Here is a 25,459-nt window from a genome sequence, read left to right as displayed (position 1 = left end):
ATTTTATTTAGCGAGACAGTCTCATTGAGTCTTAGTGCCTTGCTTTTGCTGAAGCTGGCTTTGAACTCATGATCCTCCTGTCTCAGCTTCCCGATTACAGGCGTGCATGATCATGCCTGGCTCTGGTGTTTTTGATAAGCTCATGGGTCTGGCTTTTCTGATATGGGGTTGATATGTCCATACACCCATTGGCTTCTGATTTCATTTGATAAGTTCACACGTGGTCACTTTTATTAGCACTGTTAATTTATCACTTTGTGACTTATGATTGGCTAGACAGATGGTGGTTGTTTACTTGTACAAAGTATAGTACAGTATATAGTACAGTATAAAGTATAGGTAGTAATTCTTTTTTTTTTTTTTTAAAGAGAGAGAGAGAGAGGAGAGAGAGAGAGAGAGAATTTTTAATATTTATTTTTTAGTTCTCGGCGGACACAACATCTTTGTTGGTATGTGGTGCTGAGGATCGAACCCGGGCCGCACGCATGCCAGGCGAGCGCACTACCGCTTGAGCCACATCCCCAGCCCTATAGGTAGTAATTCTACCTCAGAACTTATACTCATGCCAAACTACTGCTTTATAAAATAGAGTAATTTAGGTTAGGCACAGCCTGAGAACTACTATTCTGTTCATCATGGATTAACTCAGAGCAAGACAAAGCCTGCTGTTTGCATTTGTTCCTTAAGTTTTTTAAGTTGGCAAAAAAGTTTGCAAACTTTTTCTTTAAAAGGCTCTATATGTAGTAGATATTTTATACTTAATGGGCCATATAATTTCTGTTGTAACTATACATGGCCCTTACTCATAATGATTCAACTTAATGATTTTTGACTTTACAGAGAGATGAAACCATATCCATACAACTATTGTTTTTTATTTCAGAATTCAACAAATTACATATCAACACTTTATTATAAAATAGGCTTTGTGTTAGGTGATTTTGCCCAATTATAGGATAATGTCATGCTCTGAGCTTGTATAAGGTTGGTAGACAAAGTTGTGATGTTCAGTAGATTAGGTATATTAAATGCATTTTGACTTAATGATGTTTTCAACTTAGATGTGTTTATATTCAACTCTGCCCTTATATGATAATGTGACATAATAAATAAATTTAGAAAAAAAATTTTAGTTGTAGATGGACACAATACCTTTATTTTATTTATTTTTATGTGGCGCTGAGGATTGAACCTAGTGCCTCACAAGTATCAGGCGAGCATTCTACTACTAAGCCACAACCCTAGCCCAATAAATAAAGTTTTGATCTCTGCCCCGCTTGTACCTCCTAAAATCTTGGAATCTCCTAAGTGATGTATTATTTTGTATGCTGATGAGATGACTGGTGATTGGGGGTACCTGGATAATTTAGGGTGGGGGCAGTTTGCTGTGGAAACTGACCCTATGATTAGAGTGTTGAAACTTTCTAAACTTTCAGTCCTATCCACCCTCACCTCTGGGAAGGGAAGAGGAGCTGATGGTGGAGTTGTTCACCGGTGGCCAGTGATTTGCTCAGTCATACCTATATAATGAAATCTCTGTAAAATCTCAAAAGGATAGGGTTTGGAAAACTTCAAGGTTACTGAATACCTGTGGAAGGAGCTAGGAGTATGTTGTACGCCACAGAGGACATGGAAATGTCACTCTCGTTCTCCCCAAACCTAGCTCTGTGCATCTCTTCCATCTGGCTGTTCTGAGTTGTTTTCTTTTATAATGAACAGGTAATTGAAAGTAGAGTATTTTCCTGAGTTCTGTGAACTGCTCTAGCAAATGATCAAGCCCTCTAAGGGGATTGCAGGGACTTCTGATTTATAGCCAAGTCACACAGAAGTTATGGATACCTGGAAATTTATTACTTTCCATTGGTGTCTGAAGTTGGGGGTCAGGGGGTAAAGGGGGGAAGTCTCATGGGACTGAGCCCCTAGCTTGTGAGATCTGATACTTTTTCTAGGCAGAGAGTGTCAGAATAAATTGTAGACACACAGGAGAATTGGTTGTTGTGGGGAAGATAACACTCCCACATCTGGTATCATAAAAGATGTATTAAGGGTGGCACATGCTTGTAATTCCAGCGGCTCCAGAGGCTAAGACAGGAGGATCTCAAGTTCAAAGCCAGCCTCAGTAATTTAGCAAGGCCCCTGAGCAACTTAATGAGACCCTGTCTCTAAATAAAGTATAGAAAGGAATGGGGATGTGACTCAGTGGTTAAGCATCCCTGGGTTCAGTGGGGGTGGGGTGGGGTGATATATTCACAGTGTTGTGGATGTGAGAGTATACTAGGAGACAACAATTGTGTTTGTCCTATGTCACTCCTGTCATTCAAAAGCAGCCACAGACAACATATAAACAAACAGATGTGGCTATGTTCCAATAAAACTATGGACTTGAAATGTGAATTTTTTTGTCATTTTCATGTCACAAAATATTCTTTTGATTTTTTTTTCAATTATTTAAAATGCAAAATCATTCTCAGCTGGGGGTCAAATAAAAATAGGAAGTGGGCTGCAGGCAGGAGTTTGCAAATCCTTTAATGGTTCTTTTTTGTGGTGCTGAAGGAACTTAGCCGGTTGTCCCACAGAATGTCCTATCTTTTAGATTGTTTAGCTTGTTCTTTAATTCCCTGTGTTTCCTGTAAACTTGAAGTTTTATCTACAGGTTAACGAAATCTGAAACAATTTTAAATGCCCTACTTGCTGAGTGATTTGACATGATTTACTGAGCCCAAATAATGAGGCTTTAGTTTGGAGGTATAGTTTCCTCTTAATTACCATCAGGGAATTGTCCAGTCTGTTTCCTTTTGAAAAATAAAACTTATTAATTCTTGATGTCACTTTTAGCAAAGCCAGCTATTTTTGTTTGTTTTTAAAGACAAGTGTCTGTTACATAACTGGTGTAGCCTTTCCTGGCTAACCCCTTTTACTTGCTTCTTTCTACCAGCTGGAAAAGCCTGTAGCTCTCTCAAGTACTGTATTGTTTTACACCCTGAAGGCTTTGCTGTCTGTCATAGTCTCCTCTCTTCTAATGTGGTAGAACTCATCCTTTTAGATTCAGTTCAGTGATTACTTCTTTCTGGAAACCTCTTCTGAGCCAGCCACCAGACTAGGTTGGATGTTCCTCTTCTGTGCCCCATAGCACCAGTGTTATTTCTTTAAAAAAATTTTTTTTGTGTGTGTACTGGGAATTGAATCAAGGGCCTCACACAGGCTGTGCAAGTGCTCTCCCACAGAGCTATATCCTCAATCCTTTTTCTTTTGAGACTGGGTCTCACTAAATTGTTGAGGCTGGCCTTGAATTTGTAATCCTCTTGCTTCATCCTCCTAAGTAGCTGGGATTATAGGCATGTGCCACCATGGATGGCTTCAGTGTTCACTTCTAATATTTCAAAATTGCCTATTAATGGATCTGCCTTACCAATTCTGCAGTGAGTTTTTTAAGAACAGGGATACATTTTATTCATCTTTGTATCCCATGAATCTAGCAGAGTACTAACAAGTGGCTAGCAGCTGGATACTGTTTGAATGAATGAGTTTGTGAGTACAAATTCAATAATAGGAGTTTTATTTTTTAAAGATTCAAATAAAGACTTTTATTGATTAATGGATTACCTTTTTTGGCTCTCTGCAGATATTGGTGTCAACTTGACAGATCCTATGTTCCGAGGAATTTATAGGGGGGTTCAGAAGCATCAAGGTAAGTTTTTTTTTTATTAAGATAAATAGTTCTTCTGTAAAGACAAATTTTCTGCCTTAAGCTGATCTTGAAAAGCATAACCAAGTTAAATTAAAATAAAAATATTAAAGAGGTTATTGTGATTGAATAGTAATATCAGAATGGATTTTATTGTCATGTATAGCTAAAAAGAACCAATTTTAAAAAAAGTAACATATAGAATTTGATGGTTAAAAAAAACCCCAAAGAAGTCATATGCAACTTGGGTAAAACTATCAATGAATCACACACAAGCTATATTGGTAAAACATGATCCTGAACACTTATTTATAAGGTACCCATTAAAACTGTGTTAATCCAGCCCTTCTTATCTATAGAAGTTTAGTTTTGAGTATAATACTTCAAGTAATCTCATGCACAAAAAACAAATAATAGTTGGTATTTAGTCTTTTTGTGGGAGAGAGTGGTTCTGGGGATTGAACTCAGAGGCACTTTACCACCTAGCCTTTTTTTTTTTTTTAAATTTTGAGATTGTGCCTCACTAAGTTCCTGAGGCTGACCTTAAATTCACAATCCTCCTGCCTCAGCCTCCTGAGTCTCTGGAATTCCAGGTGTGCAAGCCCAGCAGATAGTAAGCCATTAAGCAAATGAACATTAGGACACAGAATCCAAAAATCAGTTACTATAGAACATCAGTGTATCTAGTTTTTCAAAAACATTTTCAGTGAGTGACAAGTAGGAGCATGATTGAGAAGGAGATATAATGCTATCTGGTTTCCTATTTTGCTTTTCCCCCTTTCATCCACATTTCTACTTAAATACCTACTGTATTAGAAGACCAGGTAGTAGTACTTTAAAGATTGAGGGAGGGCCTAGCCAAAGGCAGAATGGCTTATATTTATCTTTTCAGTTCATTTGTAAGACTAGGCAAGGAATGATGGCAGCAACAGGTTTTTAAAGGCAGAATTTCTGCAATAAGCTAAGTCTTGAATATTGCCTTAGAAAAATAACTCTATTTATTACGTAAATGCAAACAGGAAATGTTGGTTTTGTGGTTGTGGATGAAGTAGAATTACACATTTCAGTAAGCCAAGTCAGAAACTAATCTTCCTGTGCTACCAGGTAGTAGTTAGGTGTTAGATGTCACTTGAAAGAAGAAAAGTAACTTAGCTTTCTTAAGCCTAATCTCAAAAATTACCTTTTCTACTTTACTTAGAATTTTGGATGACATCTTTATGTGTTACTTACATAGTACTGTTATACTTAAAGCTTCGTACCAGGGTTTCATAAACTGACTTCCAGACCACTCACATATAATCGAATCAAGCCTTTATTGAAGCACACCGGTGGTGACTGAACAGAACATAAAGCTGTTCCCCTGATCAGCCCCAAACAATTGCAAGGGCACTCCTTATAAGCCTGAAAACTGCAAAAGGGATGTTCAGGGGGTCTAGCCAATGCAAGCAAGCCAGGTTACAGAAGCGGGACAGTGCAGTCAAGCGGAGGGAAGCCTAACCAATCACAGTTAGCCCAGTCACCCTAGTTACAGAAACGATACCCCATTAAGTAGTTCCATGTTCTTAAAGGTTTTATAGCAAAAAGAAAAGAACATCTTGCCCCAGTCATGACTTTTCTACTTGGCATAGTTGTTTTACAGGATGAAGTCATAAAACAAAATGGAGTCACATTTGCTTCTACTATCACAGTACAGTTGGACTATAGACTAACATATATTCTACTCTTCTTGCCTTTTTAGCACTTAATGAATTTCATGCTTTGTGATTATATGTGTATGTATGTTTATATGTGTGTTTATGAAATACATTTTTTTGTGGTCAATATTAGCATTACTGCAGCTTATCATAGCCAGCAAAACCAGTTGATGTATTTAGCAGAAGCTGCATAAGTTGGTATTTTTGTCTAAAAGAAATTTTGTAGGTACTTCAGAAGTAATATCAACTGAATTCCAATCACATTTACTCTGATGAGTAATGTGAATAAAAAATGGATTTTATATATGATTATTTTATTTTGCTCTTCAATTATTTCGGCCTCTCAGAGCTTACTCTCCCCAGAAAAATGTATTGTTTACAATATTTAACAATGAATGATAGGAAAAGGCAAAAAAACAACTGTCCAGGAAAACAGAAAACAGATTGTCTTTCCTTAATGGTAATGGTAATTATAGAAATATAGAATTAACTGAGATTTATAAAAAAAATGTTATGTCATATTTTGGGAGGCACTGCAAGCAGGAAAACCCTAGTAAAAATAAACAATCTTAATAATTGTTTCCTTTTTTTTTTTTTTTGTGGTACTTGGAATCAAAACAAGGGCCTCACCCATGCTAGGTAGGCAAGTGCTCTACCACTGAGCCACACTCCTACCCCAAATAAATTACTTTTTTAAAAAATATATTGCCAAGTTTCAAATTCAAGACAAGTGACTTTTAAGTTGTAGTTACCAAATTCATCTTTTGAGTCTCCTAATTTTTCTCTCTGAATAAAAATGCAATTCGATTAATAGTTTATTATTCATCTAGTTTGCTTTATATTTGTTTCTTTTTCTTTTTTTGTTAAGCTTTTTGCTATTTCTAGTATTATGTGACAACTATTCTTCAAACAGTATTGATTTGATTTTGATGTAGTACATATGATTACTTCTATATATTTTTATTTCAAGAAGAGATGACCAAATTATAGATAAGTGAATTTTTATTTATTAGGTTTTCTTTATGAATGGTTTGTTTTGTACAGATGACTTACAGGATGTAATAGAGAGAGCTATCCAGACTGGTGTTAAAAAGGTAACATCTGTTTTTTTGTTATTCTTGGGTTTTTTTTTTATGTTTAAAATAAATTGTAGTTAAAATTTCACAGATAAAAGGGAAGAAGCCAATACTACACACTTAGAATATATATTGTCTACATGCAATATTCTCAAGTTAGTAGAAATTAAATATAGTATTCTGTCACAGCATTTTAAGTTACATAAACCTCATGTATAGTTCTTCCATGTGATCAGTAATGCAATAAGTGGTAAAATCTCCTTGAAAAAAAATTAAATCTATATGAAGTACTAGGCTTCTTAAAAGGCAACTTTTAGTAAGTTTTCTAATATACTAGTATTTGTTAGAATTAAGTGATCATCAAAAAGACATGGGTGTGGTGGCACATGACCAGCTGGGTGTGGTGGCACACACCCACATCCGTAGGTCCATTGACTAGAGAGACTGTGGCCAGAGGATAGAATATTCAAGCTTTAGCAATTTCACGAGACCCTGTTTCAAAACAAAGAGGACTGGGGATAATACCAAGTACCTAAACTTTCATGTGTCAGCCATGAATAATTTATTCTTCACACTTCTGTCTGTGCATGATAAAGCACCTGGGCTCAATCTCCAGTATTGCTGCATAAATGAATAAAAAATTTTAAGGTGGATGGGAGTGTAGCTCATCAGTAAAGCTTTGCCTAACACACATAAAGCCTTGGGTTCAAATTAGTTTTTAAAATAGTAAATTAGCCCACACATGCATACAATATGGTATCAATTCTAAGTTGAATACCCTCAATGCTAAAGAATGACATTATTGACTAAATGAGTTCTGCAATCTTCAACCCTAATATTGTATTAGCAATTATTTACAAGTAATATGAAAAAAATAGAAGTTACTTGAATTTCTCATTATATGTGTTCACGCCCTCTTGGTAAATCACTTTATATGATGCTTTTCTGCAAACTGAAATACCAAGTACCTAACTTTCATGTGTCAGCAATGAATAGTTTATTCTTTACACTTTGTGTGTATGTGTGTTGCAGGGGTGCAGTACCGAGGATTTAACACAAGGGTGCTTTATAACTGAGCTACAACTCCAGCCCTTTTTTTGTTTTATTTTGAGACAGGGTCTCACTAATTACCGAGACTGACCTTCAATTTATGATCCTTCTGCCTCACCTTCCTGAGTTGCTGGGATTATAGGTGTATACCATTGTGCCCAGCTTATTCTTCTCACTTCTAATTACTCACATACAAACCTATATAAACTACTGAACAGGAATAATAGAACTGAAGTGAATTTGTTCCAAGTTGGAATTTCATCAGTATCTTACAGAAATAATATAGTGGCTAAAAACACAGTTACAACATCACAAACCTGCTTCATTCATACTTTGTAATTTGGAATATTTTCTCTCTCTAGATTTCAGTTTTCTCATCCATAAAAAGGAATTGATAAGCCACACACAGTGGTGCACACTTGTAATCCCAGTGGCTGGGGAGGCTGAGGCAGGAGGATTGCAAGTTGAAAGCCAGCCTCAGCAAAAATCGAGGTGCTAAGCAATTCAGTGAGACCCTGTTTCTAAATAAAATACAAAACAGGGCTGGGGATGTAGCTCAGTGTTTGAGTGCCCCTGAGTTCAATCCCTGGTACCCTGAAAAGGGGTGGGGGATGATGATAGTACTTAATTAATAGAATTGGGAAGGTTAAATAAAATATTCAATGGAGAAATGCTTGGTGTTATACCTGGCATAAAGTAAACAAACTTCTTTACTCATGCAGTGGATGCCACCATTGTCAGATAAGCATTGTCCTTGTACTCTGGGAGAGGGAGTTATGTCCTCTACTCTTGCCCTTATTTTATTTCCACTACATGGAAAAGTTACAGGTAATGTAAAAAGTAGACTTGATTAAAAACTTTTACGAAATTAAAATACTATATGGGGCAACTGGTCTGGTTTTAAAGAATTAGGTAATGTTAATAAACAAGAAAGTTTTCCCAATATTTCTAAAAATATTTTATATCCTATGTTCTATAGGCAGTTGGGGATTTAATTGTGACTACACATTCCCTGAATAGATAGATGTTCAATGTCATCATATTAGAGGTTTGAGTTGCTATATGAAAATACCTATTTATCATTCACCACTGTCTTTGTATTTGTATGTATTCTCTTTAGAATTCATTTGTACCTAAATGAATTCTGCGTTTTATTTATTTTTTACTTTTTAAAATTTTTGGTACTGGGGATTGAAATGAGAGGTGCTACATCCCAGTCTTTAAATTTTTGTCTTGAGGTGGATCTTACAGTTACTGAGGGTCTTTTAAGTTACTGCAGCTGGCTTCAAACTTGTGATCCTGCTATCCCAGCCTCCCGAGTCTGTGGGAATACAGTCATGTGCCACCATAATTAGCTTGAATTCTGCACTTTAGTTTAGTGATACCCTTGAAGTATGCTTTACAAAATATCCAGGAGTGAGCTCAAATCTCTTCTTCAGACAAGTGTGGACCTTAAACAGCACTGCTCAGTAGTCATCATCAACACATGGCTCTTCAGTGACATTTTCATTTTAACAGATTAGCAAAGATGGCATTAACCATCGGATGAGTTTTGATAGCTGTCTTTCTAGAAATATGTTTAACTTCCAAGAGCCATAAATTCCATACAGAGATTTTGTTATGGTACATTACATTAATTCAACAATTCTCAAACTTCTCCGTCTCAGAACCATTTCACATTCTTAAATTTTACTAAGCCCCCCCCCCCAAAAGCTTTTGTTTATGTGGGTTGTTTACATTCTTTCAAATCTCTTAATGGCTGAGTGAATAGAAGTGTGCTGAATTATCACATCTGTTTCTGTAGTCAGTCTGTTGCACATCATGCAGCCTCTGGGAAACCTCACTGTACACTGTCACATAATGAGAGTGAAAAAAGACAAATAAAATTTTAGTATTATTGTGAAAATAGTTTCAACCTCACATACCTCCTAGGAGTTCCTGGACTACACTTGGAGAACTGTTTTGAATTAATCGACATTACTGAGTTACTGATATAGCTGATCACTGATTTATGTTAACAGGATTCTAAATTCACAGGTCTTTAGTTATTCAGTCTTTTATAATATATGATCTGTGACCTCAAGGAACTCAAGGTCTATCAGAGACTGACATCTGAGTGCACTGTATTAGGGAGGAGTGACAAATTTTCCTGTGGACTGTGTGTGTAGAATAGTCAGGTGTCATTCTACACAGGGATGATCTTCCCAGCTGAATTTTAAAGGAATGTGGGTACACGATGGTAAAAGGAAAAGGCATTTTGCTGTGAAGAAGTAGTAGGAAGGAGTGTTTGGGAAAACTGTTGATGCCCTGATAAAGTCAGCTTATTTCTCTTCTTTCTATTTCAGTTTATGATTACGGGTGGAGATCTGCAAGACAGTAAAGCTGCACTGAATCTGGCACAAACAAATGGTATCCTAATGTTCTTTTACCAGTAAAAATATACAAATTAAGTAATTTTGAAGAAGTCTTTCTGAGAAGTTCTTCAGGAATAGCACAATGATCATGACCTTAGAAATAGTCGGAAAAGGGGTTGATTTCAATGGGACATGATAAACATGACAAATTCAGAGTATTCATTGGTAAATCAGATGTTTGATAAACCCTCTCATAATAATTAATAAAGGTAGTTGTAATATTTAAAATTTCAGTTGCTTTTTTAAAAAATCTGGATCTCTGAAGGATTTGTTTAATAAGTATTTATTTTGTGAACTAGACACTGTGTAAGACCCCAGGAGTGCAAATAACAAAATAATATATATAATTATTCATATTATCACTTTATGTCCAAACATTTTATACTTTTAAAAAATCTTAAAAGTTTTGGAATTAATTTTTTAAGGGACTCCTAGTTACATAAAACATCTCATTTATCTGGGATTCATTTATTTACTTTGATTTTGCATGTCTAATTTGCTAGATACCCAGAAATTAGATAGTCTACATAATTTCTTAAAATACAAGTGTTTCCTTTATGCATAAATGTTATTAAAAGCTTTTTTTAAAAAAACAATCTTTCCGGGCTGGGGTTTTAGCTCAGTGGCAGAGCGCTTGCCTTGCATGCGTGAGGCACTGGATTCAGGCCTCAGAACCACATAAAAATAAATAAATAAAACCAAAGATATTGTGTCCATATATAAATAAAAAATATTTGAAAAAAAAACAATCTTTCTAAAATGCACACTTTTTTTTCAGGATACACTGACATTTATTTAGTAATTAAGGACCTAAAAATAATCATCTTCCCAGGAATTCTGTGGGTACATAAGAATATTTTCTTTCATTCTTTTGTTCTCAAACAGATATGCTTTCAGAAGTTCTCCCCAGTTATTCCCTATTAACCCCTCCCAGTCCTTTCAAAGTACTTTGTGTCCTCACACATTTGGAATCTGATGCTTCCTTTTATCTGTAGACATCTGCATGAGAACCTGAAGGAGGCTCCACCCTCTCTGCAGGTTCAGATGAGGTACCTGTTAAAACCCTCAAACCCATCTTTGACTTCTCATTTGTGTTCCATAGGATTAAAGCTGTCAAAGCCAATAGTTTTGTTGTTTTCTTTTTTTTTTAATTTTTAATTTTTGGTATCATGGATTGAACTCAGGGTGCTTAACCACTGAGCCACATCCCCAGCTCTTTTGGGTTTTATTTTGAGACAGGGTCTCACTAAATTGCTTAGGCCCTCACTAAATTTTTGAGGCTGGCCTTGAACTTTCGATCCTCCTGTCTTAGCCTCCCCAGTTACTGGGATTACAGGTATACACCACCAGAACCAGGTGTTTTTTATTAGAATAACAAATTCTCCATTTTACCTTTTTGAGTCACCTCTGCAATTAACCTTTTTAAGGAGAATATATTTTAACTGTTATATTAAATAAAGGAATTATGATAGTCATGTGAACACTGAATATAAAAGATAAATAAAATTAGATGACAGCATTTCTTTTTGTTTTAGATGATAACATTTCAAGAAATTATTTCACTTTTCATTATGTAATGCTCAATAAATACCAAGCTTTGGAAAGAGTTGAATTAATTATTTTATTAACACAGAAAAGCAGTTTTCATATTCATGTCCCACTTTGTTAAGATTTTCCGAAAATTCTTACATGATTAACAATGCAATTCTGGTAGTTAAAACAGTATATGACTAAAAAAAAAAGTTGAAACTTTTTGTTCTCTTATATTTACATATTAAATATGAATGTGAAATGATTTTGAAAATAATCCTAAGACATTACTTTGTGTTAGATATGTTTTTCAGCACAGTTGGATGTCATCCTACAAGATGTGGAGAATTTGAAAAGAATAATCCTGACATTTACTTAATGGAATTGCTAAATCTTGCTGAAAACAATAAGGGGAAGGTTGTAGCAGTAGGGGAATGTGGACTTGGTAAGTGCAAGCCAGCCACTTAGATGACTTTGAAAATAGCAGATTTGTTCTGTAAAGTCCTAAGTAATTATTCTTTTTTATCTTTTAAAGACTTTGATCGACTACAATTTTGTCCCAGAGATACCCAGCTCAAGTAAGGAAATTTAATGATATTAGTAATAATTGTAAAATCCTAGTAGTGATGTTTTTAAAATAACTTATGAATTGAGCACATAGTTAGATTAGGCCTCAGGATGTTTTTGTTTTTCCCTGTGTATATCAAAAGTTAAATAAAACAAATTCCATGCATATAATTCATAAGGAATATAATTGATTAACCAATTTTATTTGTTAGAAATAAGGGATGAATTTACAAGACTTTTTTTGTTGTTTTTCATTTGTTTAACAGATGTAACATGCATGAACCATTCCAATGGAGAGAATGAAATTCAGTTGTGGGGGACATGATTTAAGGGCAAAGGATATTAAAAAGGGATTAAAAGATCAATCACCAAAGCAAGAAGAGCATATATTACTCTTGCTGGGCTTTGGATATTGTTAGCTGGGAACAGTGAGAACTCTTTCATAGGAGCCATGTTGAGAACTATAGCTCCTAAGAAAACTCCACAGCTCACAGGCCTCAAGGACTTCCTGTAATGCGCAATTTGCAGCTTTTAATTGGAGCTCCTATCATATGTTGGGTCAGTTATATAGGCTGAAAATAAGAATTAGGTCAAGTCTTAATTTAAAATATGAGCACTTCAAAAGCATCTTAATTATCGAGATACTAAAACATTAGAATGAACTTCTAAAGGAGGTTAACTTAATTATTCATTCATATAACAAATATTTATGGAGTTATGGAATACATGCCAGCAACTGCTGGGAACTCAAAGAATACAAAAATATGAATAAAAGTATACTAGCTGTTACTAACAACCTTTAAGAATAAACAACGTCTGTCCACCTTAATTTCTTTTTTCTTTTTGCAGTGTTGGGGAATCAAACTCAAGGCCTCACACATGCTAGGCAAGTGCTCTACCACTGAGCTTTGCCCCCAGCTCCATACCTTAGTTTCTGATATATAAAGGAGAATTTGGCTCAGATTCTTTCTTAAGCTAACATCCACTTTTTTTTGTTGTTGTTGTTGTTTGGTTTTGGTACCAGGGATTAAACCCAGGGGCATTTAACCACTGAGCCACATCCCTAGCCCTTTTTATTTATTTATAAATAAATAAGTTGCTGAGGGTCTTGCTAAATTGCTGAAGCTGACTTTGAACTTTCAGTCCTCCTGCCTATCATAATATTTAATAATGAATACTTGTTGTCATGTGATTTTAATTAAGCCAATAACTTTATGGCCTGAAGCAGTTTTTCATTTTATACATGCCAAAAATATGTTACTGAGTCCCCTGCCTGTTGCTTTGCTTTAAAGTGGAATCTTGATCTGTTCATTGTAGTTGAAAACCACTGCAGTAAGGAGCAGGTTTATTAGTGGGAGTCAGTCATAACTTAAGATTCGAATCTCCCGAATTTCTGAAGTCTGACATCTATAGCCAAGTGGAGTAGGCTGAGTTAGAGTGAAGTCCTATGGCCACATACTTCTTTCAGGCCTCTTTTTTATATATAACCCTTTCAGAGTTGTGCAATTTGCGGTATACCATTTGCTGTGTTTCCAGGGACACACACAAGGCCACCAGCAGTGTTACTAGAGCTTTGAGCCTCTTCTGAATATCATGTAGTCAACTCACTTCACCTTAAAAGTTCACAGTTTGATAGTTTCTTAGGTTATTCCTCCACATTAGTTTTGGGCCAGGTTGAGATTTATGAATCATAGACTGTATCACAACAAGCAAGGACAGTTGCATAGTTCCCCCAAGATTTCTTGCTGGTACATATTTTACTTATAGATGAGTTAAAGCTATTTCTAAAATGCAACTTAAATACCTGAAACTCAACTTGGGGGTTAAATGAAAACACTGATAATATCGATTCTATTTTAGTGTTCTGAAGAGACTTAAATCATCAGAGCAAGATTAGAACTAAAACAATGTGTATAGCACGATATAGTTTATGCTTTAACTCCTGTGCCAGTTTTTCAGGTGTTAATCTAGTGTAGAAAGTTAGACCTCTGATAATTCAGTAAATGATTACTGAGAGCCTCCCCAGTATGATAGAAATAAGATTTGGTCCTCATGTTTTCATAGACAAAAGAGGACATAAGTAATTATAAATGGCTGGCTAGTGCTATCAGAAAGCGATGTACACAGCAGAGAGGACTAACTTTTCTAGGAGAGTCAGGAAAGTCTTCAGTAAAGTAGATAGCATGTAGTCTAGGCCTTTTTTGGAGAGAATAAACTAAGGACAAACTAAAATAGGTGGAAATTTGGTAAGATTGGCAGTTTAACTTGAGATTTTTGAAAAAAAAATTAATTATAAAACACTAAATGACTTAGTGGATGAAAGATATAGCAGTAATAATCATGTTTGGATTGTTAAGGAAACAAAACCCCATGCCCCGCTCTGTCTGCAGCCTGTGCTCACACAGCACTCTGCTTGTTCCAGCACTTAGCACAGTGCATTGGTAATGTTTGTTCTGTGCTAGACAGACTTGTGTCCTGAGTGGCTTCAGTGGCACTTAAATCTTGCTCCTGTTGTAGTTCCCTTGCACTTAGCATAGCACTCTTGGCATAGCAGGTGCTTGGTAACTGGTAGGTGAAAGTTTGAGGAGGAAGGCTCTTTCTGATTCCTATAGGGGAACATGGGACAAAGTCTTGTAATTCAGCTTTTGCCATTGAGTTTATTCTTAGAAGAATTTAGGTTTTGCTTTGTGTTTTTATACCATCTGAAACAACATCTGATTTGTTTTTGCTTTCTTTTTGTTTTTAAATAAAAATGTCAGGAAAAAAAGAAGAGAAAAATAGAAAGTAAATTAACGTATTGAAATAGAAGACAAGACAAATTAAGGTACAATAGTTAAAGCATCTGAAAAATAACAGCATCAATAACATAGTGCTAAAAGTATGATTATTTGAATCAGCAAGTCTTGGGTATGTTTTAAAGTTGCTGTTGGTGGTTATATATCCCTTTGTACATCTTAATTTTCCTCATCCTCAAAATGAGAATAATGCTGCTTATCTTTTTAAACATATGACATGTAAAAGCTAATAGTGGCATGCCTGGCACAGAGTAAGGACTTAATAAATTGTGGCTTTTGTTATATTATTAGAAATATTGCCATTCTAAATGAAAACATTAGTTATATTTTTTGCTTAGGGTATCTTTGAGTCATCCCCTGTACTTAACCATTTCTGTAACCTGTGCTACACTCTTTCCTTGTTCCTTGTTAGAGCTCGTTTCTCTTGAGTAGGAGCAATTTGCTCTGGACAGTTTTCTTGAGGCTTTAAAATGTTAACACTGTGAAGATCTTTAAAAAAAAATAAATAATGAGATGAGATGGACATGACTGTAACCCCAGTGACTCCAGAGACAAAAGTCAGGCTGATGGCAAGTTAAAGGCCAGCCTCAATAATTCATTGAGACCCTGGCTCAAAATAGAAAGGGCTTAGTGGTAGAGAGCCCCTGGATTCAATCCCTAGTACCCACTGTCCCAAAATCAGATATCAGACAAGATTTCAAAATGATCCTTTGGGTATTTAGGGGACCCTAGAGATGAGAGATTGAGGCTATTGGCCAGCTTAGAGAGGGATTTCCAGCTTGTGTTAAGATGTACCCGTGTCACTTGCTGGGCTTTTCAATGGCTTCGGTTCTGGTAAATAACAGCCTCCACTGCTAAGCTGACCTTTCAAGCCCTTGTCTTTAGATAGTATTGTCCCTGAACTGTAAGAAACAGTGATCCAATCTGAAATCTAATCACAGCTTCACTCAAAGGACCAAACTTAAATAAAGAATGGTTTTCATTTATGAACTGAAATCATAAGTAAATCAGGCAGAGATGCCAATTCCTGCCCCATAACTTATGTCATTGTTTCAAGTTAGCATGGTAATTTTCTTCCTTTACAGACAATTGATATTGCATACAAATTGATATTGCATACAAATTATCCTTGATTTTATCATTAGTATTTATTTTTTTACCACATGCCCTCTAATGATACCAGATGGCTTAAACTCAGGGACCTTTCTTTTCTCCAACTACGTAAAATTGTAGTCATGAGCTTTTTTGTTTTCATAAATCATCCTTTTGCCTACCTCATGATAGAAAGCTAATTTCTAAACCAACCATTAGATTCTGTAAATTTGTGCCTTAGTCATGTGACTTAGTTCATGGATCTGTAGGGTTGGGTAGCCTAGAGTGGTTAGCACAAAGTAGTCTGGTGGTCAGCCGGCCCCGCTGGTAGGGGGCCTGCAGCCTCCTGTTCTTCTCTACCACTAATACCTGCTCTGGGTCTGGATCTCATGGATTATGGGATGTTTGTTTCATTTGCTGGGATTTGGTTGAGACACTAGTTTAAAAGTAGTTCTTCAGGGGAACATCTGCCATCACGCTAATTATAAACCATACATCTCTTCTAACAATCATTAGTAAAATGCTACCTGCTTACTAAGCAGTTATGATGGAAAACCTAACAAACAGTTCTGAAAATAAAATTTTAATCCCAGAAACTGTAGTTTCCCTTTCCAGAAAATGTGTTATAAAAAGCCCTCTGCTAAGCCTGATATGTTTTAATGTCTGAATTCACTATTTTAGAGCTATCATTTCTAGAGAATAAAATTCCTTATTTAAAAAAAATCATTTGATAATAGTCCTTCTCTTGCTAAAATAAAATTAATAGGAAAATATTTTGTGTTATGCAGATACTTTGAAAAACAATTTGAACTATCAGAAAAAACAAAATTACCAATGTTTCTTCATTGTCGAAACTCACATACTGAGTTTTTAGGTGAGTTAAAAATAAACTCATTTAGAATTTAAGAATTGTTCAAAAATCAAGCTAATTCCTATAAGTTGTTTCTATTTTTAATTCACAGACATAATGAAAAGAAATAGAGATCGGTGTGTAGGTGGGGTGGTAAGTATAGAGTGGTTGTCTTTAATTTATGATACACAAAAACATCTTGGTTAATAAGTGTGGCTTGTAAAGTAATTCAGATGTCAGTTCTACACCCATTATTTGAAAGATATGTAAGTTTACTAGTGGATTTATGGGTCAGATGTAGGAAACACAGAAACCACACTGTTTCAATTATACTTTCTTTGTTCAATGTACAAGAATGAGTATAAAATTCTATTCACAGGAAAACCCCACGAATTTACTTCTACACATTCTGATGCTACGCATGATATTCTTTTTCTGTATCTTCCATTAGCTATTCATGAATGTTCTTCAGTTTAAATTTTGAGAAACTTATATATTTGTATAATATCTTAAAATATTTACTATTAGTTTCAGATTTGTTTTCTTAATTCTGATTAATTGTATTTATTTACTATTATGACTCTGATCTAGAGACTCATTTTCCTTTCTATAATTTATATTTCACTTGAAATAGTGCTCCCATATGGACATTTCAGTCACTGATTTTCAGACATTTCCCATAAATAACATCTGACTATCACCTAGTTCAGGAATCAATGACAGTGATTTTTAGTCTTTTCAAATCATGGACTCTTTTTGAGAATTCACTTTAGAAAAATGTTCAGATATATAGATTTTCAAATACAATTTCAGGAGAGTCTCAGTGACTCTCTAGCAAAAAACCCCCCAAAAACCAAAAAACTATTATTCCAGGTATAATAAAATCAGTTTACTGTGCCAACCAAAGGGAGAGGAAATAGCCCTGAGCACCCATTATATATGGGTGCCTGTCTTTGAGTTTCATGTGCATTTTCTCAGTGTTTAGCCTTTGCCTCATTTTTTGTACCATTTGTTATATGTATGTATTCTATATCGCTTTGGAGTTAATGTTACTGTGTACATTTTCTCTGTAATTTATTGACTCTCTAACTTATCCTTTTGGAACTGTACCTGGGAATTGAGAGGTTTTAATGCCCTTTGCATAGCCAGTGGTATTTATTATGGCCTGCAGACTCCACCTCTCTCCCATTTGCTTTATTTCTAAGTAAGCTTTTACTTGGATGATTCTATAATAGTTTTAAAAAATTAACACCACCAACAACAAATCCAATGTAAATGTTTGATTTTTAGTAAAAAAGAAATTACCAAAGAATTAACTAAATTTCTAAAATGGTTTATGAAGAGTCACATTTAAAATTATTTTGCCATTAATTGAGGTTGTGTTTTCTAGTCGACTAAAAATGTGAGGGAAAGAATAATCTCTTTATGGAGAGCTGTGTAACAAATTTCTTAATTATTGGGAGATGTTAGCCATAGTATGTTTCAGATTCTCTGGACTCAGCAGTTACGTGACATCATCTTGTTTGTAAAGGAAGTGCTGTTGTTATTTGTTATTATTGATTACATAAATATACCTGAAGAATGAAAAACTACATGTGAACCCCTATGTCTTTAAAGGTGAAAAATACCATCTCATTCCTTTTTGCCTGCTAAGTCAATATTACTGACTGTGTAACAATTTACATTTTTAAAGCTTACCTCTTTATAGAGCTTCTTAAAACTTGCCTCTTAAATTTTTTCTATTCTAGAAAAAATATACTCAAAACAGAAAAATTCAGTGTTTTCAATAGTGGTATGACATTTCCAAGCTTGAAAACATGACTGCCCTTCTATGGTGATACTGGTGCAGACACCAACACAGCACTCAAATCCTAGCCAGCTAATCCCTTGCCGTATCACTGGAGATGACAATAGGTTGTAATTGTGAAACCTTAGTGAAAATTAAAATTGTAGGGGCTACCACATCTGAAACCCTATGATCCTTAAACTCTTACATGCATCTATTATTTTTGCTTAGGAAGTCTTAGTGTTATGTAGAATTTTAAAGAATAATTATAATAAAATTATGCCTGTATGTCCCTAGGTGCATTCATTTGATGGTACCAAGGAAGCAGCAGCTGCTCTGATTGACTTGGATCTTTATATAGGGTTTAATGGTTGGTACGTTCTTAGGGTTTTTTGTTTGTTTGTTTTAACTTTTATGTTAAGCATGTTTCTTAAATTGTTTTACAATGAATTGCTGATATTTATTTTTTATTAAAGTATGTGTGTTTTTCATTGATCCTGGCCCAAGAATTTTAGTATTTATGTAAGAAATGGAACAGTACTATTTACCACTACAAGTGAAAGCCTGAAAGTCTTAGACTTCTACTCTGTTCTAATAATAGAAACAGTCTGCCGAAATCAGCAGCTAGCTTTTTCTAACAATCCAATTTATTCCCAAGTCATTTTATCTATTTAAAATGTATGGTTTATAGCATTGTATATACATATATATGTCATGTCTGATCATGGGAGAAAGGTTATTCTTTGACAATCATTTATATATCTCTGTAGGCTAAGAAACCAGGCTTAAATTTAAGTTAAGAAATAGGTATAAAGTTACTCCCAAGTGTAAGAACCTGTGCCCTCTGGCTTCTGGCTCTGTGATCTTTCTGCTGTAACCCCACACTAAACCTCAAACACCAGTGCAGTCACTGGCATAGCTTGGGCCTGGGCTGGTTTTGTGTCAGATGTATAAGAGCTTCCGCCAGGATCTTTTCACAGGATGTCAGTGTAGCTTATTAAAATAAATCACAGTATAGTACAAGACTCGCTTTCCCTCTTCAGTGTTTCTTTCCAATGTCACTTTTCTGATTAAATAATTTAAAATCTTTGGGAATAGAATAATGGAATTACTTATTTGCTATAGAGTTCAGTATATAAATGTTCTAGATGCCTCTTTCACATTTTGGGGTGTGTGGGGGGGTCAGGTAACGGGGATTGAACTCAGGGGCACTCGGCCACTGAATCACATCCCCAGCTCTATTTTGTATTTTATTCAGAGACAGGATCTCACTGAGTTGGCTTAGCACCTTGCTTTAGCTGAGGCTAGCTTTGAACTCTGTCCTCCTGCTTCAGCCTCCTGAGCCACTGGGATTACAGGCATGTGCCACTGTGCCCAATCTTATATTTAAATTCATGGTTTGGTTTAATTTATAAATTAATATTTAAAGGAATACATGCATAGTGATTAAAAAGTCAAGTAGGACTAAAGACTTATAAGCAACTATCACAAACCCCACCCAGCATGCCCCAGCCTCTAAGTCAGCTCTTCCAGAGCAACCACTTCGCTATATGTCACAGTATTTCCAGATTATGTGCATCTACTCTTATCTTCTGATTCATCCCCTTTGCCTATTCTCATTATAAGCACTGGAATTCTTATATCCCACACTAACTCCACCTCCATTATTCCTTCCATTGTAGTTATTTCAGAATTTTTGAGTTTATGCATATTCAATGTTTTCATTATGTCTTTATATACATTTTGACTGCTGATCCATGTGGTATACCACTTTTATTTTTCTGAAGTAACTTTTCTTGGTTTTCTTCAAAATTTGAAGCCCTCTAATACCTGCCACAGTTCTACAAAATGTTTTCATCTGTTGTTTCTCCATGAGGAAATCTATCTAGATAATCTGATAGCTCCATTAGTTCCATACCCTGCTCTCTTTGTTTCAATTTAGACTAGTGTCTTATCTGATAGCACTCCTATTTTGAGGCCCCAAATATTACTTGTTTTGGTGGTCTAAATCCTCTGTTCCTAAGAAAGTTTTCATGAGAAGTAAAGTTTTTGAGATTTTTGCATGTTTTAAAATGAACTTACTGTATTCTTAAAAGTTTTCCTCCATAGCAAATGAAACTACCAACTTTTGGTTGGTAGTTTTCCTGGGCATGAAATTCTACATGAGAAATCATTTTCACTGAGAACTTACATTGTTTGATCAGTAGGTTCTAGTTGATAGTGAACAGTTAGTTGATATATTGATTCCCAGTGTCTTCTTGGGACCTTGTTTTTCCTTTGGAAGATTTTAGTTATGCCTGGTATTATAGAATTTCACAAAGATGTGTTTTGATGTTCTTATTTTGTTTTCTGGTCCCTCTTTATGCTGCTCTCTTACTGGCCCCTTCCAGCTGGAGGCTTATATCAGTCCTGGAGAATTTTCTTCATATTTTTTTTAGTATCCCAGATTGATAAGTCTGATATTCTTTTTATTCTACAATTTCCACCTGTATTTCTTTTTTTTTAATAAAAAGTGCTTTATTTTCAACCTTTTAAAAATTAAATATTTCTTGTTTTCAGTCTTTGAAAGCTTTTTAAAATACCAGTCTTAACAGATGCAGTGAGTTCTCATCTCTAAAGATATGAATTATAGTTGAAAATTTTTTGATTGCTTTTATTTCTTCCTTTGTTCTCTCATCATTAGGGCTTTCTTCAATGGCATTTCTTCGTTGTCTATTAAAAAAAAAAATAGCTGCTTGGAAGTGCTGTAGGAGACAGTCCATCAGTTGGGAGGCTCAGATGGCAAACTGGGGATTCCCAAATACCATTTTATAGAGATCTTTTTCTGGTTGGTTCATTTCTCCAAAAAGGGATCCTCTGGTCTTTGCTGGAAACGTGGGGTAGGGACTGACAACCGTACCTGACACTGTCCTGGAGCAAGATGGGATTAGGTCTCCCCACAGCAGTCAGTCTTCATTTCAGCCCACCTCACCCCTGCACTCTACTCATTTGTGCTTACTGTTCTCTGATGCGCTCTCTGATTTAGGTTTCCTCCTTCCTCAACCATAGATAAGTAATCTGGGAGCCCCATCATTTCTTTACCCAGACTTTTAGTTGTTTCTATCCCCTGCTTTATCCTAGCTTTCTATATCTCATTCTCAGGTTCTTAGAAATGTGGTTTGCTTCTTTTTAATGTGTGTCTCTGCAGACATACATAACTTTTAAAAGCATTTAAACATGTCATTTATCATTTCTCCATGTGCTTTCTATGTTGTGGTTCAAGGTTAACAAATATTTACTAGTTTTGATTTCTTGTCCCCTCCTCCCCTACCTCCTCCTTTCTGTTCACTAAAAGAATAGAAAAAGAACAAATGTTTACTGATTTCACCAAAGATTACTGTTTTATTTTCCTTGTTCTTTTGGATGAGATGACTTTCAAGAGGTAGTAAAAAAGATCAGTGGTTTCCAGGGTTAAGAAGGGTGTGTGGGAGGGATGAATAGGCAGAGCACAGAGAGTTTTTAGACAGTGAAACTACTCCAGATGAAATTATGATGTATCTATGTTGTTTGTCCAAACCCACAGAATGTATATCACCAAGAGCGAACCATAATGTCAATTGTGGGCTTATGGGCCATGATGTTGTTTTGATGTGGGCTCATTAATTCTAACAGGTGTACCACTGTATTGTGGATTTTTAGAGTGTGGTTGGCTGTGTTTACACGGGGGCATGAGATGTTACCTAGAATGTCTACCTTCTGCTCAGTTTGGCTATGAATATACAACTGTTCTAAAAATGATTTAATACTTATAATTATTTTAAAATACAAGGACAGTATTATTCGTCATCAAATTATATCGTAAACGATCCCAAACCTCACTGGCAAATTGCACTCAGATCCACAATCATTGGTCTTGGATCATTTGGAATTTGGCTGCCACAGGTTGCATTTTCCTTCTGGGCACCCAGGCTGAAGAGGTAGCAACTCCTCAGTGCATGTTTACTTATCATGCCATCCAGATGACAAAAAGGTACACTGCCTATGGTCATCTCCTCACATTGGCCTAAAGCATGTCTTGAAGCCATGGACAGATTCAGAGTGGAGTTCGTCCTTTTTATAAGAAACCATGGCAAGAGTACAGATACCTAATTCTGTTAAAGGATGCTGAAGAATTAGGAGCAGTAATCCAGTGTCTCAGGGGCTGAAAATGAAAGTTAACTGCCTTCTGAACGCCTCTCAGTTATGCAAATAAATTTTTTAAAAAGTTAAGCTTTTACTTAGACTGATACAGAAAAACTATTGAAAAATCAATTGATAAACCTGAAAAAATATCCTTTCTAAAGGCAGATCTAGTTGAAATGATTTAAATTTGGATTCTGTGAAGAATCTGAGTGTACATATACAAAAATTTCAAAAGTACATTGAAAATAAATTTGTTACAGGGTTTTGGTTTTTAAAAATTTAAATGTTTATAATATGAAAAAGTCACTAAATGCTACCTTTAAAGTAAATATACACTATTTTTTTTAAGCTCACTGAAAACTGAGGCTAATTTGGAAGTCTTGAATTCAATACCTAGTGAAAAATTAATGATTGAAACTGGTAAGTTGATATTTTCATATTAAACCATACTTACTACCCTCCAGAAAATAGCTAGAGAAGGAAATGTGACTTCAACATCACTACTAAATATCCTAAAATAGCATGCTGAGCTTCAACAGTTATACTTCCCCAAAGATTTTATTTTAGTGGTGAAGAATTATGCAAGTGGTTTTTATTTTCAATTTTAGAAATTTGACTAAGCCTGAAAACTTCAAAAACACAAATAAGTGGGGGGGTATGTGTGTGTCAGGATCCATGATAACCAAAGAGGTTGTAATTATATGAATATTTAATTAAATAAGGAATCTAACTCAGGACTTCATCCAGAGCTTCAAGATAAATCAAAAAATTGGGACTGGGGTTGTAGCTCAATGGTTGAGCATTTGCCTTACATGTGTGAGGCACTGGGTTTGATCCTCAGCACCACATGAAAAAAATATATATATTTTTTAGAGTAAAATAAAGATGTTGTGTCCATCTACAACAAATATATAAGTAATTACCTAAGTAATTCTTTTAAAAACATTAACAAATGTCTTATTTATAATGTCTACTTCTACCACATTTTTAAAGTAAACTGAGAAAACTTGTATAAGATTTTAGAATCTATTTAAAATAAAAGAGATAAAAGCTAAAATTTATCTAAATGTTGTGGCTCAAGGCTTTTATACCTTGCCTTTAAAGTTCAGATTGAGCCACTCTGGAGAAATTACTTTTATTTCCTTGGGAAGTCGTGAAATGAGAAGATTTCATTAAAAGTACAATATTTGTAAAATATGTAACCTGTTATAATGATCAAAGTAGTATTCAAGGCCAGTTTCACATTCAGAAGTGGCACTATAGAAATTTATCTCAAATGTTTTCATGGTAGAATTGTATTTCTTTTAGGTTTAGATCTTTTGTTAAAGCATGTATAATTTTACAATATTTGTTAGGTTAAGGTCTTTTGTTAAATATAACATAAAAGTGAGTCTTAATGTTTAAAATGCAATTTGGGATTTTATCTCGTGCTTTTCTTAGAACTGTTTTCAGATGCATTAATTTCACTGCTTTGAAGCTAAGTCATGGCTTGTTACTTAAAAGGTTTTGTATTTGTTTAATAATGTTCATAAGAAAACAATTTTTTAAAAGTAAACCCTTTAACAGACGCTTCTTTACCTAACTCTAGATGCACCTTGGTGTGGAGTCAAAAATACACATGCTGGATCAAAATATGTAAAAACTTCATTTCCTACAAAAAAGAAATGGGAAAATGGGCATTGTTTAAAAGATAGAAATGAACCCTGTCATATAATGTAAGTGTTTTGCTGTTATGGTCTTTAAAAATTATTGACAATAACCACCAAATGCCACTTACAAAATGAACTCAAGGAACAAAATTCAAAGTTTCATAAAATCCAAGTCAAGTTCAGGTCAGTCTTTAACAAACGTACACCACAATGGTACATGTTAGAAATAATGAATCTGCAGTGACACATCTTCATGACCCAAAGTTAAAGTTCTGGTCAAAGGTCATTTTAATAGTGATTTGGAGGAATCTGAATTTGTACCTATTGCTGTTAGCTCCTATATTCACTTTCTCTCAATTCAGTGACTTTTAATTTAGCAATGAAAAAATCTAATTGGTCACTTATCATTTTGTAGGATCTTAAAAACTATTCATATCATCTTCATTGCTGCTGTTTGTAATCAGTTAGCCTTAGCAGACCTTTTTAAAATGATACTTGCATTTTAAATGATTCGACAACCTTAGGAGATCACACATTTCTTTAAGCCTTAGAACAAAATGATAAATGAAAGAATTTCCTTTTCCCAATCAAAAAAATTTAACAAGGGGGGCAGAACTTCATAGTATATTTCCTAAAATGTAGTAACTTGAGTCATTTTATTATAATTTTAGCACATGATAATTTTAGCACATGAAAATACTCGTGTCAAAAGCTACAGTGAATCTTATAACAAACTAGGAAAGCTAGTTTTATCATGTTAATGGGCACACACCGAATTTAACTGGGACCAGAGACATAGCAACTGTCTGCCTTGAAAGGAACTAGGAGTGCTTTAAGGTGACATTTCAGTTGTTTACTTAGCATAACTGGGAGTTAGGCCAGTCAAAGACAAACACCTTGAGTAAAGGCAGACACAGAAAAGACTTGGCTGACCTACAGCAAGGAGCCTAGTGTGGGAATAAATAGGATGCATGGATTAGGTAGAAGGCAGCAGAATGAGGCTGGATTGTCCAGCTCTTTATGACAACCTTAGATTTGACTTTATCAGGACCCAAAGGATTTCAAACAGGAGAATGGCATGATTTTAAGGTATCATTAGTAATCAGTGTG

General features: G+C 35.0%; 1 protein-coding gene across 5 annotated transcripts in view; it reads left to right on the top strand.

Moving 5' to 3' along the window:
• The window catches only part of TATDN1 (TatD DNase domain containing 1), a 33,774-nt gene that overhangs the window by 6,954 nt on the left and 1,361 nt on the right, over positions 1-25,459 (top strand). For 2 of the 5 annotated variants that reach the window (XM_081265887.1, XM_081265889.1), the window contains 10 exons: positions 3,623-3,688; positions 6,424-6,473; positions 9,851-9,914; positions 11,751-11,894; positions 11,985-12,027; positions 16,692-16,777; positions 16,866-16,906; positions 18,837-18,913; positions 23,050-23,120; positions 24,289-24,415. In XM_081265887.1, the coding sequence (XP_081122013.1) occupies positions 3,623-3,688; positions 6,424-6,473; positions 9,851-9,914; positions 11,751-11,894; positions 11,985-12,027; positions 16,692-16,777; positions 16,866-16,906; positions 18,837-18,913; positions 23,050-23,120; positions 24,289-24,415 (769 nt within the window). Of the gene's footprint in view, positions 1-3,622; positions 3,689-6,423; positions 6,474-9,850; positions 9,915-10,914; positions 10,969-11,750; positions 11,895-11,984; positions 12,028-14,775; positions 14,841-16,691; positions 16,778-16,865; positions 16,907-18,836; positions 18,914-23,049; positions 23,121-24,288; positions 24,416-25,459 lie in introns of those variants that run through there. The other 3 variants (XM_081265888.1, XM_081265891.1, XM_081265890.1) reach the window with 3 other exon arrangements.

This window comes from Spermophilus citellus (genome assembly GCF_964194105.1).
Source record: "Spermophilus citellus genome assembly, chromosome: 14".
NCBI lineage: Eukaryota > Metazoa > Chordata > Mammalia > Rodentia > Sciuridae > Spermophilus > Spermophilus citellus.
This window is presented reverse-complemented; position numbering and strand designations above follow the sequence as displayed.